The following is an 18,024-nucleotide window of genomic DNA, read 5'->3' on the forward strand; positions in this document are numbered from 1 at the left end:
GTAAGTAAAAAATAAAGACCATAAAACAGGTCAAAAATTTTAAAGGCATCAAATAACATATATTATGATCACAATGGAATTAAGTTAGAAGTAAGTAACAGAAAGCTCTGTAACATCCCAATTATTTGGAAAATAAATCATGTTTTTTAAATAACTCAAGGACCAAAAAGGAAATCAAAAGGTAAATTATAAAGTATTTTTAACTAAATGAAAATATAACACATTAAAACTTGGGGGAAGCAAAAAAACACCCTCAAGAGTTTTACGGGTTTAGAGAAGAACAACAGGCCCAGGTCACCACCTCAGCTGGGTTCCCTCTCAGTTCAGTTCAGTCGCTCAGTCGTGTCCGACTCTTTGTGACCCCATGGACTGCAGCACTCCAGGCTTCCCTGTCCATCACCAGCTCCCGGAGCTTACTCAAACTCATGTCCATTGAGTCGGTGATGCCCTAGAGCAATCCAAACTGCTCACAAAATGAGGGTGGCAACCTGGAGGGAAAACCGTTGGGTTAATTTTACTGCTAATAAAGGTGAAGGAATCAACCCCCACCTCACCCCAGATAGAAAGGCTTTCCTAAATCTGAAAAGAGAGTAGGAATCTAATAAGCTGTCAGTGAAGGAGAAGAGCCACGCAAACAGGATAATATGAATAGAGAAGAGTGGGGACAACATCCAGGAAAAGGCAAGACAGGAAGCTGCAGAGCATGGTGGTGATTCGACCCACAGTGGTAGATAAAGTGTGTCATGGTGGTTTCCTCCCCATACTGAGGACAGCTCCTGGAACATAAGAGCCTATCTATTACTACTGTCTAATGTAAGTAACTGAACCTTCAGATTCTGCCCAGAACCAAGTAAAATTTGGGGGGGAAAACCCTCAGCTTCTCAGAGGCCATCTAGACCAACAAAAATAGAAACTGTCTTGCCTTCAATTATTCTGAGGTGCCCTGAGGCTCCCTCCAATACCCAAACCTGCAAATCTGGATTATATTAAATATTCTAGTTTTTTTGTGTTTTTTAAGATTTATTTTGGCTGTGGTGCGTCTTTGTTGCTGTGAGTGGGCTTTCTCTGGTGGCAGTGAGTAGGGGCTACTCTTCATTGTGGTGCATGGGCTTCTCATCATGGTGGTTTCTTCCGTTGCAGGCACTGGCTCTAGGTGCATGGGCATCAGTAGTTGTGGCAAATGGACTTAGTTGCTCCAAGGCATGTGGGATCTTCCTGGACTAGGGATTGAACCCATGTCCCTTGTACTGCAAGACAGATTCTTAATCACTGGGCCACCAGGGAAGCCCTATTCCAGTATTTTTTAAGCCAGCATACAGGGTTAAGAGGAGACAGGATAAGTATTTAAATACTTACTTTTAATTAAACATACTCTCAATTTATCCAGTGTTCAAAAAGGGGAAGGGGGAGCCAATTCATTATAGACAACCATTAGCTCAGTTTGATGGAAAGTATTACTAACTGATCATTCTGATTAGTGGTGTTCATTAAATATGTTTTCTACATGTATTTCGGGGAAATAAAATGAATAAGGATGCTACTTTGCTTTGCTGGAGGCAATCCCACATCCTGCTAGGTTTAGTTTTTGTATGTGCCTGGCTTCCTAAAATAGGCATAAACTGCCATATTTAGATCTATGCTATTTATTTCCACGGAGAAGGAACCTCAGAACTTTTAAAGTAGGATAGGTTATCTAATCTTTTTACACCTTTGTTGTGATAAAGGAAGAAAAAATACATGATCCTGGAGGCAAAAGAAAGACTGAACTTAATTACAAAGATTTAAAGGCAGAAAAATTCATACAGTGTCTTTTTAGAAAAAGCATATTTTCTTCCTTTCATCTCAAGGCAAACCATTTATCTACCAAGAAGCACAAATACTGTGTTCCTTCTTTTTAAAACTTTTTAAGTCATATCCTTTTTAATGGAAGAAACCTGGAGTCTTAATCTTATAATCTGAAAATCTTTCTAACATATCTGAACTGTTGACTACTTTTCAAAGCCATTATAGGAACTAACAGCTAGATTAATTCATAAAACATTTTCTCAAAAAAAACTTCACAATGAAATTTTCTTTTGACAGAACATTTATGAATTACAACCATTTTTTCCTAAATTCTTTCACAGGGGAAAAAATTTTAAGTTATGGAACAAAGATAAACAAAGTTATATTATTCTTTTACCATGTTAACTGATCTAGTGCACATCACTTTAAAGCTGAAATTTACAATGCACAGTCAACACACTGAGTGATGTATCTATGAAGATGATTAAATATTCCAAGGTATTAATTATAACACCACTTTACATTTGTATAGAATGTTTCAGTTTGCAAAACATGTCCATAAATTCATTTGACTCTATGTCCTTCAATTTAAGTACAACAGATAGAAGATGTGAGTCCATCTGGATACACCGAAATAGTTAAGAGCATGGATTCTGGAGCCAACTGTCTGGTTTGGACTCCTAGCGCTGCCACTTACAATTACAGAATGTGATTCTGAGTACATTACTCAACATCTTTGTGCCTTAGTTTCATCATCTGTAAAATGGGGATAATAATCATTTCTACCTCGTGGGTCCACTAATGATTAAATCAACTAATATATGTCAAGTACTTAATCCAGCGTTTAGCAGACAGTAACCATTATATGTCATACATGCCAATTTTACTTATCAGCAGCATAACTGTATGGATAGGGAAACAAGCTAGTAAGTCACAGAGCCAGGAATAGAAACCATAGCTTCTTCTCCCATTTGATGTTTCATCCACAAAAGGCTGGGGTTTTGTTGTTGTTGGGGCTTGTTGTTGTTGTTGCAATTTTGAAGTATCAGAAGGTTTTCTAGACTGACAAAAATCAGTGTAATCTGAAATTGTACAAATCAAAAAATTCAACAGCTCAAAACACTTATAAAGTTGTATTTTAATCTATATTATATATATACATTTTAATTTAAACTGAAATTAAATTAAAAATATAAATATTCCATTTTGTTGACATAAGTATATATACAATGAGGAACAGTCATCTGTGTTGCTATATTTGCAAAGCAAAACTCAAATCTAGAAGGAAAATACTAAGATGATAACTGTGTTAGAATTTCCTTTTTTTTTCTGGTTTTCAAGACATTTAGGACTATGATATTTGCAATTTAAAAAATGATTTCCAAAATATGTTTACAAAAGTTGGTATTGATAGAAGAGAGAGAGAGTGTCCAACTCTTTGCGACCCCATGGAATGTAGCCTGCCAGGCTCCTCTGTCCATGGGATTTTCCAGGCAAGAGTACTGGAGTGGGTGGCCATTTCCTTCTCCAGGGGATCTTCCCAATCCAGGGATCGAACTCTGGTCTCTCGCATTGCAAGCAGACGCTTTAGCAAGCAGATGCTTTACCATCTGGGCCTCCAGGGAAGCCCCACTGATAGAAGAAAAACTTCAAAAAAAAAAAGAAAAGAATAAAGAAGAAGAAACACTTCAGAATTAATTCCGGAAAATAATAAATGTCCACCTGAAAAACTATACTCCTTTTTCAGACATGTTTGAGGGTATCCTTCCTCAGACTTTCTTCGAATTTTTTCCCTTTGGTGATTTAAGTGACTGTGACAACATCTTCCACTGTATCTAAAAATAGGGAAAGAGTGTGTGAATTTATGAGCTGAAATGCAAAACTGGCACTGGATGTCTAAATTAGAGTATTAAATTACTTAGCATACTCTTAGCATAGAAATATATTTTAAGCACTCATATCCACATGCTTTGTATATTCATACAAATACATTTAATTCAACCATCTTTCATCTTTTCCTATGAAGTGAAAAACCGTGAAGTCATGACCTTTTTAAAACACGCCAAATCACTTCTTAAGAGATTAACTTGGACAAAGCACTCCACTCCAGACCTCAAGCTCCTTCTCTGAACAACAGTGAGTACACTAGAATGTCAGTCAGTGGTTCACGACCTTTTTTCCACGGCAGCCCATCTGAGGGACTCACCAGCATCTCTCCATTTACAGCAGTGGTTCATTCAGTTCAGTGGCTCAGTCGTGTCCAACTCTTTGCAACCTTATGGACTACAACAGTGGGGATGGTCTGAAATGTCCCATGGTTGATTCTGATGTACTACCCTAGAAGCTGTTCCCCTGCCTTTCACTCCTGAAAGTTCTTTAAGGTTCTGCACAGTTCCAAAGCCTGCCACTGTAGGCCCAGGAAAATTGCAACCCAATGACCTTACCTGACAGTGTTACTTTAATACATTTTAAAAGAAAGGCCAAAAGTTAATAACATGGATTCTTTTGTTGAAGCACGGAAGATTCAAAAAGAATTTATATATTGATGATATCAAAGAGGGCTCTGTAACTTAACTGTTTATATGGCAAACAGCACACCTCCCCTGGAATTCACTTCTCATCAAGAAGGTAGTAAAGAAAGAGAAAATGTGGAGAATCAAACAAAATACTTCCTAAAGTTGAGAGTGGTCTGAACAAGTGATTAATGGGAAAGAGATCTGTACAAGTCACTTTTTTTTGGTAACAGAGAAGGGAAGCCAAAGATTGACACACAGAGAAATGGGATGCTATGTCATCCCCGTTTTGTTTTTTTTAACCAGACAACTCTGTTATAAACTAATAATAATAGTGACTAAAAATATAATTTGGGTATGTGCCATATTTTTATAAGCCAAATACATTGGCTCAGCAAGGAGATTGATAAACTGCCCAGGACACTTAACAGTGTCCATTTTCTTTGAATGTCCACTTACTGTCGACAAATTTTACACTATTTGAAGCTACTGTACATGCAGTCTTGCAAAAAACTCTCACAACTATGGAAGAAGGAAATGGAATTTTAAGACTTGCTTGGAAAATGTGTGTTTACCTCAAATGTGAGCCAACATTACATCATCATTTAAAAGTACACAAGGCATGGCAAAGATGCTGAGTGGGGTTTCAAAATTAGAATCATGTATATGAAAAAAAGTGTGTAACTGCATTATCTTCAAATCAGAAAACATATTAATCAATACATGCTGATTTTAGCTATGTGCTTTACAGTGAGAGTAACCTTAACAGGCACAAAAAATAACAGATTTCTCAGATCTATCATTTGACCCCTCCCCTTCACCACCACCAAATTGGCTGGGTCAGAAAGTTGCTGTCCTCTGTACCAGAAGATGACATCAATGGTGACTGAGAATACAATGTATACTTGCCTATCACTGCCCTATTGATTCGTGCCTGAAAAAGTTGATAAAAAAATTTTTTGGTAGTATTTCTTCTGAAATCCTTTACAAAATATGCTGTCCATTGCTGGCTCAACTTGCTGAACGCACTTCCCATTAAAAAAAAACAAATTCTCAGTGTTCTCCACGTGAACCATAACAGTAAAGCCTAAAACTTGTGAAAATGAACAGACCAAATAACCCAACAAGAAACAAAGTGAACAGAAAGAAAACGCCCCAACCTCAGGTCTGTAACATGTTCACATTAGAGACGGTAGCAAAAAACATTTAAGAGAAAACAATTCTTTACACTGAGTTGGGACGGACACATATTTGTTTAATGTATACACACATTTCTTCCTCATTCTATACCCATGTGTCAAAGCATGTAACTATTAAATTTGTGACAGTTTCTGTTGTGTCTCAAACTTTACATATAAGTTTATCATGGCGAGGAAAAAAAAAAAACTTGCTTGGCTTGACTCACCATGAATCACAGCCAGGAGGTCATCTTGTTGTGTATCAGCAACTATGTTTTCACTACAGCTATGTGACCTCAAGTGGCAGCAGCAGAGGCACCAAAATAGAAAGGGCAGGAGGCTTCTCCTGGTTTCTCGGCCCCAAATGGTCTTTCCCAGCCCATTCGGGCATCTGAGCAAGAGCCAACCGCAGAGGAGAGAAAGAACAAACCCAACAGCTCCGCAGAGAAAGGTTGCAGGCCCACCACACCTTCCATGCCCTCCCGGGAGCACGGGAAGGCAAGATCATAAAAGAGGACAGGCTTCAGAAACAGCATGAAGAAAGCAGCATGACAAGGGCCAAAGCTAGCCGGGTGTGAGGCAAAATCCAACAGTAGCCGAGCGGCACATATTCTGGGAAGGTCTGGAGACAGAAAAGGCTCTCTTGACAGGGATCCCCGGGCGCAGCTTCGGCATGAGCGCACATCGGGCCCCCTGCCTCCAAGCACCTCCAGCACCCGGGACCTGTCGCTGCTCCCACCTCACCTGTCGGGTGCCCGCTGGCCCCGCCGGCATCTCTGGCCCCTGGTCCCCGCCCTAGCCCATCCTCCCTGCACGCTCCCTCCCAGCGCGTCTCTTGGGACCACCACTGGGGTCAGCGTGGGCAGCGAGCCGAAGCCCGCCCCGCTGCCCCAGGCCCGGCCCCGGCACTCACTTTCTGAATCCGCTTCAGCGCCATCGGTCAGGGAGGGCAGCGGGGACACCGGCCGGCGGGGCACGGCTGCAGGGCTCGGGGGCGTGGGGTAGTGCGGGCTCGGATCGCCGGCTGCTCGGCTGGCTCAGCCGGATGGGTCCCCGGTTCGCTGCTGTCTAGCTAGCTCTGGGCGCGGGCGCCTGCTCCGAGTGCGCCCGAGCACTAGTGTGCGAGTGTTCGGGCGGGGACGCCGGCGAGACTCTTTTGTTTCCGCTTTTGCTTCTGGGAAGGAACCTGCGGCCGCCCGGCCCCGCCCCCTCCCGCCGAGCATACTGGGAAATGTAGTTCCTGCATCCTACTCGGCCACTGCCCAGGTCGGAGACCTTCACCCACTGTCTGGGCTCAGAGGTGCCAGGTCTGGGTTAGTCTCTGCAGATGGATTTTGATCAAGTAACTGAAACTGGAGTTCCCAATCTGTAAAATGAGAATAACAAATTAGCTCGAAAAACATGTACCGGATTCTAATGTGTGCTACAGCTAGCTCATCTTGTAATTTTTTTTTTTTTTCATCTTCCCCTTTTCTGTTACCAAATCCTCTTCTCAAGAGTTAGAGTGCCCTGGAGTTCCAATCTCAGACCTCTCGCCATTAATATCTTCCTAGACGATAGACCTTGTATCCTCCCGTGAACTGGAAGGCCACCTAGCATAGCTGGAGAAGCATGGGCTTTGTGGACTGACCCCTCTCCTGGGATAGAATCCAAGCTCTGATCCCTATCCACTGTGTGACCTTGTAGCACTTAAATTCTTTAAGCCTCAGTTTCTGCGAGTCCAAAGAAAAAATAATCTCCATATATTATTGTAAGAATTAACTGATATTAATATAATGTGCTAAACACACTACCTAATATGTTGAAAGTGCTCTATAAAAATTATTTCCTTGTTTTTATGTATATGATAATGATTTTAAGATCTCTCTTTCCAGCCAAACTCTTACCCCAGTTTCAGCATTTCATGTCCAAAAACCTCCTGGACATGTCCACATTTATTCCCTGTGGCCAGGAATCAGAATGTGTTACAAGGCGAGGGTTGGAAGAAAGCTTTCCAGGAAAACCTAAACAATAGCCACCGTACCATTCTAAATGCTTACAAAGAGCAAGGAACAAAAATCCACTCAGGTAACTTAAAAGAAAATGTTCAGGGAAATAAGATAGTGAAAGAATGATAGAAATATTAATAGAATCTGAAACTTAATTTAGAAGCCTTTCATTCTCCCTTCTCACCACCCCCTACATCCAAAATAAACATAAAAACTAAAACCAGTCTGGAGTCTGACTACTCTCTTATTTTTCTTTTCCTGAGATCTTGGTTCTCTCTGCATGCTGGCCCACCCTCCTTTTTCCAGCTCCCCCTTAACTTCTCTTGTACAGGGTATGAGCTCCCACCACCCTTACTCCACTTTCTGACACTCTTCAAGCAACTGTTTCTGCTGCTAAATGGCCAAGCCTTTTGGTACTCCCTATTTATCTCCCTAAAGGGAAGAATCCCATTGACACAATTCATCTTTTTACTTCAGGCTATACATTTTCAGCTAATGAGCAAAGTATAGATTGACCACTCTTGGATTAGTTTGCCAACCATGGTCCAATCAGCTGTGGGAAATTTAAAGTACTTTGGGGCAAACAGGTTTCTGAAACACGCCAGCAAGGTCATATGATCCTGCAGAGAGCTGTACTGGGGCTAGCTTGATGCACCATCTTTGGGCTCCTGAAAGTGGGACCCTACAAAACATTGCTCTTCCTTTTCATAGGGCAAGTGTGAGAATGTCCTTGTAAATAGGGGAGAAACAGTCTGGGTTTGGGCACCAGCTGCGTTGGAGAGTTACATTCTCAAGCTGATAGAATCTGGATATAATGCAGCAAGTGAGGCCATCCCCAGCCACTCGCACTACGGGAAGCACTAATTCCAATTAAGTGCTCATTACCAGAAAGCCCAGGAAAAAACCCTCCAGTGTTGTTAAATGGACAGTCCTGATAAGTCAGTCTATCACCACTTTATAGATAAAAACACACAGTCAGAGATGACAATCAGGGCAGTTTCATTCAAAAGACACTGAGAGTCTAAGACATTGGCATTAATTTCTCCCTTTTCAAGGCTATTGTGTGTGTGTGTATGTGTGTTCAGTTGCTAAGTCATGTCTGACCCATTGCAACCCCATGAACTTCAGCATGCCAAACTTCCCTGTCCTTCACTGTCTCCCAGAATTTGCTCAAATTCATTACCATTGAGTCGGTGATGCTATCTAACCATCTCATCCTCTGCTGCCCCCTTAACCTTTTGCCTTCACTCTTTCCCAGCATCAGGGTCTTTTCCAAAGAGTTGGTTTCCAGGTTACCATGCTGCTGCTGCTAAGTCACTTCAGTTGTGTCCGACTCTGTGCGACCCCATAGACGGCAGACCAACAGGCTCCCCCGTCCCTGGGATTCTCCAGGAAAGAACACTGGAGTGGGTTGCCATTTCCTTCTCCAGTGCATGACAGTGAAAAGTGAAAGTGAAGCTGCTCAGTCGTGTCCGACTCTTAGCGACCCCATGGACTGCAGCCCACCAGGCTCCTCAATCCATGGGATTTTCCAGGCAAGAGTACTGGAGTGGGGTGCCATTGCCTTCTCCCCAGGTTACCATACATACTACTAAAAGACATACTATTCATATCACTCCACCGCTTAAAAATTTCTATTGGAAGTTCAATGCCTCAGTGTACTGAAAAATACCCATCCCGATTTGTCCCTAGATGCCTCCTTTTCATCTTTTAGCTCACACATGGTCCTGTGTCTATGCACAATGTATTCTCTTTGCATAGAATGACCTCCCACCATGCACCTGACAAACACATCCTTCATGACCCAACTCAAATGATACAGACTTTATGAGAGGGATTGTGCTTACTTTCAGAAACTCATATTTCAGGATATGAAACAGTCATTCTTAGCACTTGGAATATGGAATGGTTGCCAGATGCTGTTTATCAGGAAAAAGCATGATCCTGGGGAAGAAACTGAAATAAGGAATTAAACCATTTGGAGAAGTCTCTGGAGAGGTTTGCTCATTGAGTAAAAGAGATGAATGAAGAGCTTCTTGAGACCAAGAGGAGAGTGCTGACTCTTTGATAGGATCAAAGCAACAATCTGGGCAGTTTAATGAAGACCCTAGAGAAACTAACACATTGTTCTAACCAGAAATTTTCAGAGTAGAGTGAAAAGGAAGGGTTTGATGAAAAGATTCAGGCACTCCTGATGAGTGTGGCGTGATGAAACAGGGCATGTGTCAGGAGTCCAGAGTCAATAGTTCCTGAACTTAACCATGAATAAGTTAGGCAAGCGGAGTGACTGCCGTGCTAGGAATATCACCACCAGCTCTGCCTCTTTGGAACAGAAGTTACTTGTTTCCTAGGTACTTCTGGGAACAGTCACTGATTGCCAATTTTGCTTCTCTTCCACCTGTTCTCCATGAAAACACATTCGTCTTTGCAAATATAAGAGCTCTCTTTGGTTTCTTCTTTGTGCCTCTTTGTGGCTGTGCTGTCAAAAGTCTTTGCAGGGCTTTTCTGGCGGACTAATGGTTAAGAATCCATCTGCCAATGCAGGGGACATGGGTTCAGTCCCTGGTGTGGGAAGATCCCACATGCTGTGGAGCAATGAAGCCTGTACACCAAAACTACTGAGCCCACGCACCACAACTACTGAATCTGGAGCACCTAGAGCCTGTGCTCTGCAACAGGAGAAGCCACCAGGATGAGAAGCTGAAGCACTGCAATGAAGAGTAGCCTCAGCTCTCTGCAGAGAAAAGCCCATGCAGCAATGAAGATCCAGTGCAGCCAAAAATAATTGAATAAATAAAAGCCTTTGTGAAAGACCTCCCCACTCGAGTGCTCCCCTTTCTTTTGACCTCTGTGTGCTCTTTTGGGCTGATGAGATCTCTCATTTGTCCTAGGACAGTCGACCCATGGTATGGTCTTCAGACACAGCAGGGCCTTTTTCCCTTGTGAGTCTATTGTCCCATAACTGAAAACCAGAATCATCAGGAGCCGAAACTCAGGAGAGTTGGGATGGCTCAGAACAGGTGTTTGGCACACATATAATTCAAGCATTCTTTCTTGAATACCTTCAAAAGTATTTCCATAATATCTGTCTGGCTTGTTGGCTCACAGATTCTATCCTTACACCCTCCCTCACTAACTCTCTCTAGCTAAAGGCCAGAAGATTCAAGGGGACCATTCCGCAGTTGGGGCTTGGGCTTGAAGCACGAACTTCCCTGTGCGCAAGTAAATTTCCATAGGGTCAGGACCCAGTGTTGACTGAGCGTCTGCTTGAAACTAGGCCAGAACCATGGATTAAGAAGGGCACGGTGCAGACAGCCTCAAAAGTTGTGGAATCAACTATAAACTTTTCAGGAGTGACAGGAAGGTATTTCCTTTACGGGTATTTTCTGTTACGTGTACCCTTCTAGGGCCTTTTGTCCTTCAAAACTGTTTTTGTCCATTTTTTAACATATTTTTTAAATAGTTAATTAAAACCAACTGAATGATGAACAGCAAGCACAAGAATGTTTATTTTTTGTTTTCTGTTTGATGAGGTCTGAAAAGGAAAGTGTTCTGTGGTTCCAGTCATAATCTATTTTAATAAAGTTTTAATCAGCCCTGTGTATTAGGCAGGACTCTCAGGAGAAACAGAACCAATAAGGTGTATGGTACATTGATAGGTAAGAGGAGATTTTTCATGGGGATTGTCTTACATGATTATGGGGGCTGAGAAATGCCATGATATGCTGTCTGCAAGTTACAGAACCAGGAAATCCAGTGGTGTCCAAGCCTGAAAGTCTAAAAATCAAAGAAACCTATAATATAATTTTCAAACTTAGGCCAAAGGCCTGAGACAGAGGAAGAAAAGAGAGGGGTGTTGGTGTAAACTCTGGAGTCTAAAGGTCCCACATCAGGGACTCTTGTGTCCTCCTATGTCCAAAGGCAGGAGAAAATGGATGTCTGAATTCAAGAAGAGAGAGAGAGAATTTGCCCTTTCTCAGCCTTTTTGATCTATTCGGCCCTCAAAGGATTAGATGACACCTGCCCACATTGGTGAGGGTGGATCTTCTATATTTTTATTTTATTGGATTATAATTGCTTTATAATGCTGTGTTAGTTTCTTCTGTACAGCAAAATGAATCAGCTTTACATATACATATATCCCCTCTTTTTTGGATTTGCTTTCCACTTAGGTCACCACAGAGCACTGGGTAGAGTTCTCTGTCTATACAATCAGTTCTCATTAAGTGAAAAGTGAAAGTGGAACTTGCTCAGTTGTGTCTGATTGACTCTTTGTGACCCCATGGACTATACAGTCCATGGAATTCTCCAGGCCAGAATATTGGAGTGGATAGCTGTATCCTTCTCTAGGGGATCTTCCCAACCCAGGGATTGAACCCAGGTCTCCCACATTGCCTGTGGATTCTTTACCAGCTGAGCCACAAGGGAAGCCCAAGAATACTGGAGTGGGTAGCCTATCCTTTTTCCAGGGGATGTTCCAGACCCAGGAATCGAACCATGATCTCCCGCTTTGCAGGTGGCTTCTTTACCAACTGAGCTATCGGGGAAGCCCCCCGCCCCAGTTCTCATTAGTTATCTATTTTATACATAGTAGTGTATATATACAGGTCTTCCCAAGTGGCGCAGTGGTAAAGAACCTTCCTGCTAATGCAGGAGATGCAAGAGATATGGGTTGATCCCCTGGGTCAGGAAGATCCTCCAGAGAAAGAAATAGCAACCCACTCCAGTATTCTGTCTGGAAAATCCCATGGACAGAGGAGCCTGGCGGGCTATAGTCTATGGGGTCGTAAAGAGTCAGACACGACTGAGTGAGCATACACACACACACACAGTGTATACATGTGAGGGTGGCTCTTCTTTACTCAGTCTAGTGGTCACTGTCTCACATTCACCCAGCTGCCTTGACATCCATTAGTTCAGTCAAGTGGACACATAAAGTTAAGCACATCTGGGTAGCTAGAACTCTTCTTAAACAGAGCAGCTGAGTCACCTTATTCTTTAGCACAGTGTCCAGCAAGCAGGCTCCAGACTGTTCTCTCTGAGGCAGAGCAGTGTTTCACTGAAGTCCCAGACGCTAGGACTAGGATTGTGGAAGGCAGGACAAAACAGGGGTGAGGGCAGATGGGTAGATGAGGCTCTAGGCCTGGCTTCTCTCAACCTCAAAAGGAACTGGAGCACTTGTTTTTCTTGTTTTTCTAAACTATCTTAGTGGACGTGGGTAAGTTTCCTCATATAAACATGGGTTTAATAGCACCACCTCATATAATAAAACAAGGTAATGCCTGTGATGCGCTTATCACAGTGAGGGGATCATGGCACTTTTCAGAAAAATGTTAACTGCTATTGTGTTTGGATTCTATTTTAGACTTGGTTAGAAGATTAGCTTCTTTGTACTTGAAAAATGGGTTAGGGACTCACTGATGTGGCCCTCATTAAAAAAGTGTTTTGATAAATTATATAAATAGTACATGAATTCATTTGTGTAAATTTTTTTAAAGAAGTAACAATGACCATACAGCAGTCTCCCCTCATGTTTTCTTCTCTAAAATGAGGGGAAAAAATCTCTGTAAGAAAATGTCATGAATTAACTCAGTTCAAATTTTTAATGTAAAACAGATTAAGGCAGTGATAGTCCTAGAACGGAAAGCTATATGTACAGAGAATTTTATTCTGATTAGATGTGCTCTACTCTTTTGAAGAATTCTTCCTTCTCAGATCTCTCTCTTATTTATTGCAATTCCATTTACCAATTCTCTCTCTATGCCAGGACATCTCTTGCCTCTCCACAAGTATTTTCATTAACTTAGTTTTTTCATTCTTTGATACAACTTGTTATATTAGGCTATGATATAAATATTATGGATGCAGCCTTTCATCTTCACCCCTACATTTCATTGCTCTGAGAATTTTCGTTCTATTTTACAACAGTTCCTTTTCCACTTTATATTACCATGTAGTGGTAAAGATTATTCTTTAGAGGCAATATATGACTGCTCCACTGTAAATTCTCCAAGTAATCCAGGACAATTAATGACAATTTACTGAGAAAGGGATGTTAGTAACTTTTCTCCCCAGTTTAAACAATATTAAGCATGTTAATGCTATAAAAACTATTTAAAATGGACTTCCCTGGTGATCCAGTGGTTCAGAATCCATCTGCCATTGCAGGGGACACCAGTTTGATCCCTGGTCCAGGAAGATTTCACATGCCCCGGGGCAACCAAGCCCACATGCCACAACTACTGAGTCCAGGTGGCTGCAACTATTGAAGCCCGTGTGCCTAGAGCTGCAACTATTGTAAAACTTAAAAGTAAAAAGAAGTCAGCCGCTTGGCAAACAGTGAAGAGAAAACATATTTGTCCAGGAGAAAAAGCCCGAGACTTTTATTTGTGAGAGAACTCCACCCATTGCTGGAGTTATGCAACAAGAGAAGCCGCTGCAATGAGAAGCCCATGTGCGGCAACTGGAGAGTTCCCCCCGCTCACCACAACTAGAGAAAGCTGGCACGTGGCAATGAAGACCCAGCACAGCCAAAATTAACTAAATGAATAAATAACAAAATTTTAAATAGTTGTTAAACAAGTCTACATGATATAGCCCTTTAACAAACAAACTCATTTCCAGGTGCCCTGAATCATGGCAGGATGTGCTTTTCTGCAAAGTCTAACAGGATCTAATTATGTGCAGTAAATGCAAACCCAACTGCATAATCAATTTAAAAGTGCAAGGACTCCAAAAATCAGTCTGGCCTGGAAGACCTTTCTATATATAAATATATATTTCTGCCTTCTGAAAGGCAGAAAGGGGATTACTTCTGACTTCCCAGGGGAGTTTGGGAAGTTTGCTTACCTTGGGCAAAACGGGATAAAGTGTGTATTCCTAATTCCTTCCTGTACTTCTTTCTCCTTTTCAGAAACTCTCCTCCAGAATATCCTTCTACTATCTTCCTTCCTCTTTTCCTTCTCTTTCCCCTTCCCTCCCTTGCACTTAAGACTGCACAAGAGACTTTGCTTAACCCTCAGGATGATAAATGCTCCTTAGCCTTTAAAAATTCATGCCTTCAACCTGAAAAGAGAAGGAATAAATCTTGAGGACATTATGCTAAGTGAAATAAGCCAGTCACTAGAAGACAAATACTATGTGATTCCACTTATATGAGGTATTAAATTCATAGAGAAAGTAGAATAGTGGTTTCCCAGGGTATAGGGAACAAAAAATAATAAAAGAAAAGAAAATATAAAGTAAAATAGATTGTCAGAAATCCTAAACGACATCCCAATTGTAAATATTTAAATCCAAAAAAAGTCCACATTTAAATTAAGTCCAAATTTAACTTTTAGGCCCTTTTTACATATATAGAAACTAAGATTTAAAGAGAAAAAGTTATTTTGTGAGGTCATATAACCTGTAAGTAACAGAGCAAATATTCCATGTTGTTAGCCATGGCACTTTAGTCCCTTCCACCCCACTAGAATACACTTTTTCTAAATGTATAATATATGCTCTCTCAACAAATAACCCCCGTCTCTTGAGAACAGTTGATCTCTCAGTGTGGGATGTGGCATTCTTTCTGCCAACCCTTCTATTAGAGAGACAGCAGATGGGTGACTCAACTTGGAGCCAATCCCTTTTGCACACTGTCTCTGGCTTTTATTTGTGAGAGAACTCCATCCATTGCTGTCCTAAAGAAAAGAGACATGCTCTATCATTAGATGATCAGGAAATGCAAGAGATGAGAAGAGACTGAAAATGAGGGAACAGTCTACCTTGTAAAACTTGAAGTCATCTGCCTAGCAAACAGTGAAGAGAAAACATATTTGTCCAGGAGAAAATGTGCAAGACTTTGGGCAGAGGCCCTCTGTTTGCTAGGAGACAACTGTGCTGTTTTAATAATTTTAATTCAGTTCAGTCGCTCAGTTGTGTCAGACTCTTTGTGACCCCATGTACCGCAGCACGCCAAGCCTCCCTGTCCATCACCATCTCCCAGAGTTTACTCAAACTTATGTCCATTGAGTCGGTGATGCCATTCAACCATCCCATCCTCTGTCGTCCCCTTCTCCTCCTGCCTTCAATCTTTCCCAGCATCAGAGTCTTTTCAAATGAGTCAGTTCTTCACCTCAGGTGGCCAAAGTATTGGAGTTTCAGCTTCAACATCAATCCTTCCAATGAATATTCAGGACTGATTTCCTTTAGGATCGACTGGTTGGATCTCCTTGCAGTCCAAGGGACTCTTAATAGTCTTCTCCAATACCACAGTTCAAAAGCATCAATTCTTCAGTGCTCAGCTGTCTTTATGGTCCAACTATCACATCCATACATGACTACTGAAAAACCATAGGGACATGGCAATCATATAGAAATGGGAAAATGTCTGGCTTTTGACAAAAACATCCCATAAAGGTGCACTTACGTAAGTGACTGCTATTTGGTTAATTTCTTATCTCCTCTGCCCACCACTCTAGTAGGGGATGGGAAAAAACTGAGTCACCTCTGAACATTAACATCCCACCCACCCCCAAATAAAATAAATGTTTGGCATCTGGATTGAAGTTTCTTTTGCCTTTGCAGGAAAAAGGAGGTGGAATTAGTGAGGATGTAGGTGTTGTAGTCGGAGAAGGCAATGGCAACCCACTCCAGTACTCTTGCCTGGAAAATCCCATGGATGGAGGAGCCTGGTAGGCTGCAGTCCATGGGGTCTCTAAGAGTCAGACACAACTGAGCGACTTCACTTTCACTTTTCACTTTCATGCATTGGAGAGGGAAATGGCAACCTACTCCAGTGTTCTTGCCTGGAGAATCCCAGGGACAGGGGGGCCTGGTGGGCTGCCATCTATGGGGTCGCACAGAGTTGGAGACGACTGAGGCGACTTAGCAGCAGGTGTTGTAGTTACATAGCTACTGTAGCCTTCATACCTTAAAAAAGAAAATCACCTTATTCTGCTGGTGTTAAAATGTCTCAGAAAACTGACAGGTTTAAGAACATTAAGCCTCTTGGAATAGTTTTCAGATATTTCTAACACCGAATGCTGGGGAAAGGAGAGGGAAAGAGAGAGAGTGTGGGAGAGAGAGACACAAGAACCACAAGACAGAAAATTCATTATCAGAGGCAGGGAAACTGCAAAGTCATCCTGAATGTCATTTAATACTAGATTCCACAATCCCCTGGATTACTGTGTGGTTTAGCATTTGGGCAGCCATAATACAGCTGCCCTGAGTTTAGAGTATAAAGGAGTAAAATTTAATGACAATTACATTACATAGAATTATGAACACATGAACTGACCCAGTGGCATGCCAAGTGAGCTGTTCACCCTGGGTACAGACTATATGAGGCTCATTGTAGAGAATTTAAGAATAATATAAAACTGCCAGTGATAAAATTCTCCTACCCACAAAAATCTCTCATTGATGTAAATTCTAGACTATTGCTGCAGCTCCTTTTGAGTTTTTAAAAGTGTCTTTACTGTGATATAATCCACCTACTGTAAAATTCACCTGTTTATACAATTAAATAATTTTTAGTATATTCACAGAGTTGTTCAGCCATCACCACAGTCTGAGTTTGAAACATTTTCATCACCTGTTGGGTTTTAGTAATAAATATGTAAGCTTCAAATTAGCATATCTTTATTACTAATCCTTAATAGCTGTGCATAGTACATAGAGGTTAATCTGGAGAATTCCAAATATACTGTTGACTTCTGACCCAGTAGAATTTAGCTACATCCATTCATTTGAAAATAAGTTCATAACAATCAAGAATTGTTAGGTCTCTGGGCAGTTTTTGCCTCCAACCCATGTAATTTATATATTCTTAACATTTTAACTGCAGATTCAAAATAAGCAACAATAGATGTAAGTTTTTTTTGTTGTTGTCTTTTTTCTGGTGTGAAAATTTTAGATAAGGTTAATCAGATATGAAAATACTTGCAAACAGTGAGAGCCAGACTTGAATATCTGACGAAATACCACGCCTTGAAATTGCTCCCTGAAGAGCTATGAATAGAAATTGAGGAGTAAGCTATACAACAACCAAATGTAAGGAAATGGTACATTTACATTAAGAAGAAGAAGAAGAAGAAGAAAAGCTCAAAGAATGCCAAAAGGAACAATGAAAGATTCTGGTCTTACATTGCTAAGAGAAATCAAAAGTCAATGTTTGAATCCCAAGCCCTGAAGACCCATTTTAAAGCAATGAATAAAAATAAATGCCAATATTTACTATTATTCATTCATTTTTTTCAGATTTTGTTATGAGATATAAAACGTTGGACGTGTTTCCTAAATTATCGAGAAAGTAATCTCTGATAGAGAAAACATTTTAATAGAAAATGTTTGATTGTGGGGACATTTGAAAGCCTCTACAATCATTTGTGAAGACAAAGACATGAAGCATATTGCAATTTCTGGAATTTCTTGTTAAATCCTATTTTTATAACTCTGCCAAATTTATCCTTATGTTTAAGCCTTTCCCTAACTCTTTGTATGTCTGTTTTTTTGTGTGAAAGAAACTTGTCCAAGTTAAAATTATTAAAACATGTTGTTTGCTCTGAACACGGT

At 41.1% G+C, this 18,024-nt stretch overlaps 1 protein-coding gene across 7 annotated transcripts in view; it reads right to left on the reverse strand.

Moving 5' to 3' along the window:
- Positions 1–6,607, reverse strand: part of UBE2D1 (ubiquitin conjugating enzyme E2 D1) — a 36,509-nt gene extending 29,902 nt beyond the window's left edge. For 6 of the 7 annotated variants that reach the window (XM_086377876.1, XM_086377878.1, XM_086377874.1 and 3 more), the window contains exon 1: positions 6,390–6,607. In XM_086377876.1, the coding sequence (XP_086234002.1) occupies positions 6,390–6,413 (24 nt within the window). In that variant the 5' untranslated portion in view covers positions 6,414–6,607. Of the gene's footprint in view, positions 1–301; positions 489–6,389 lie in introns of all 7 variants that reach the window. The other variant, XM_086377879.1, reaches the window with a different exon arrangement.
- Positions 6,608–18,024: the final 11,417 nt, after the last annotated feature.

Source organism: Bos grunniens, chromosome 26 (assembly GCF_055505025.1).
Source record: "Bos grunniens cultivar Pamir isolate PY7600 chromosome 26, Bosgru_T2T1.0, whole genome shotgun sequence".
NCBI classification, from domain to species: Eukaryota; Metazoa; Chordata; class Mammalia; order Artiodactyla; family Bovidae; genus Bos; species Bos grunniens.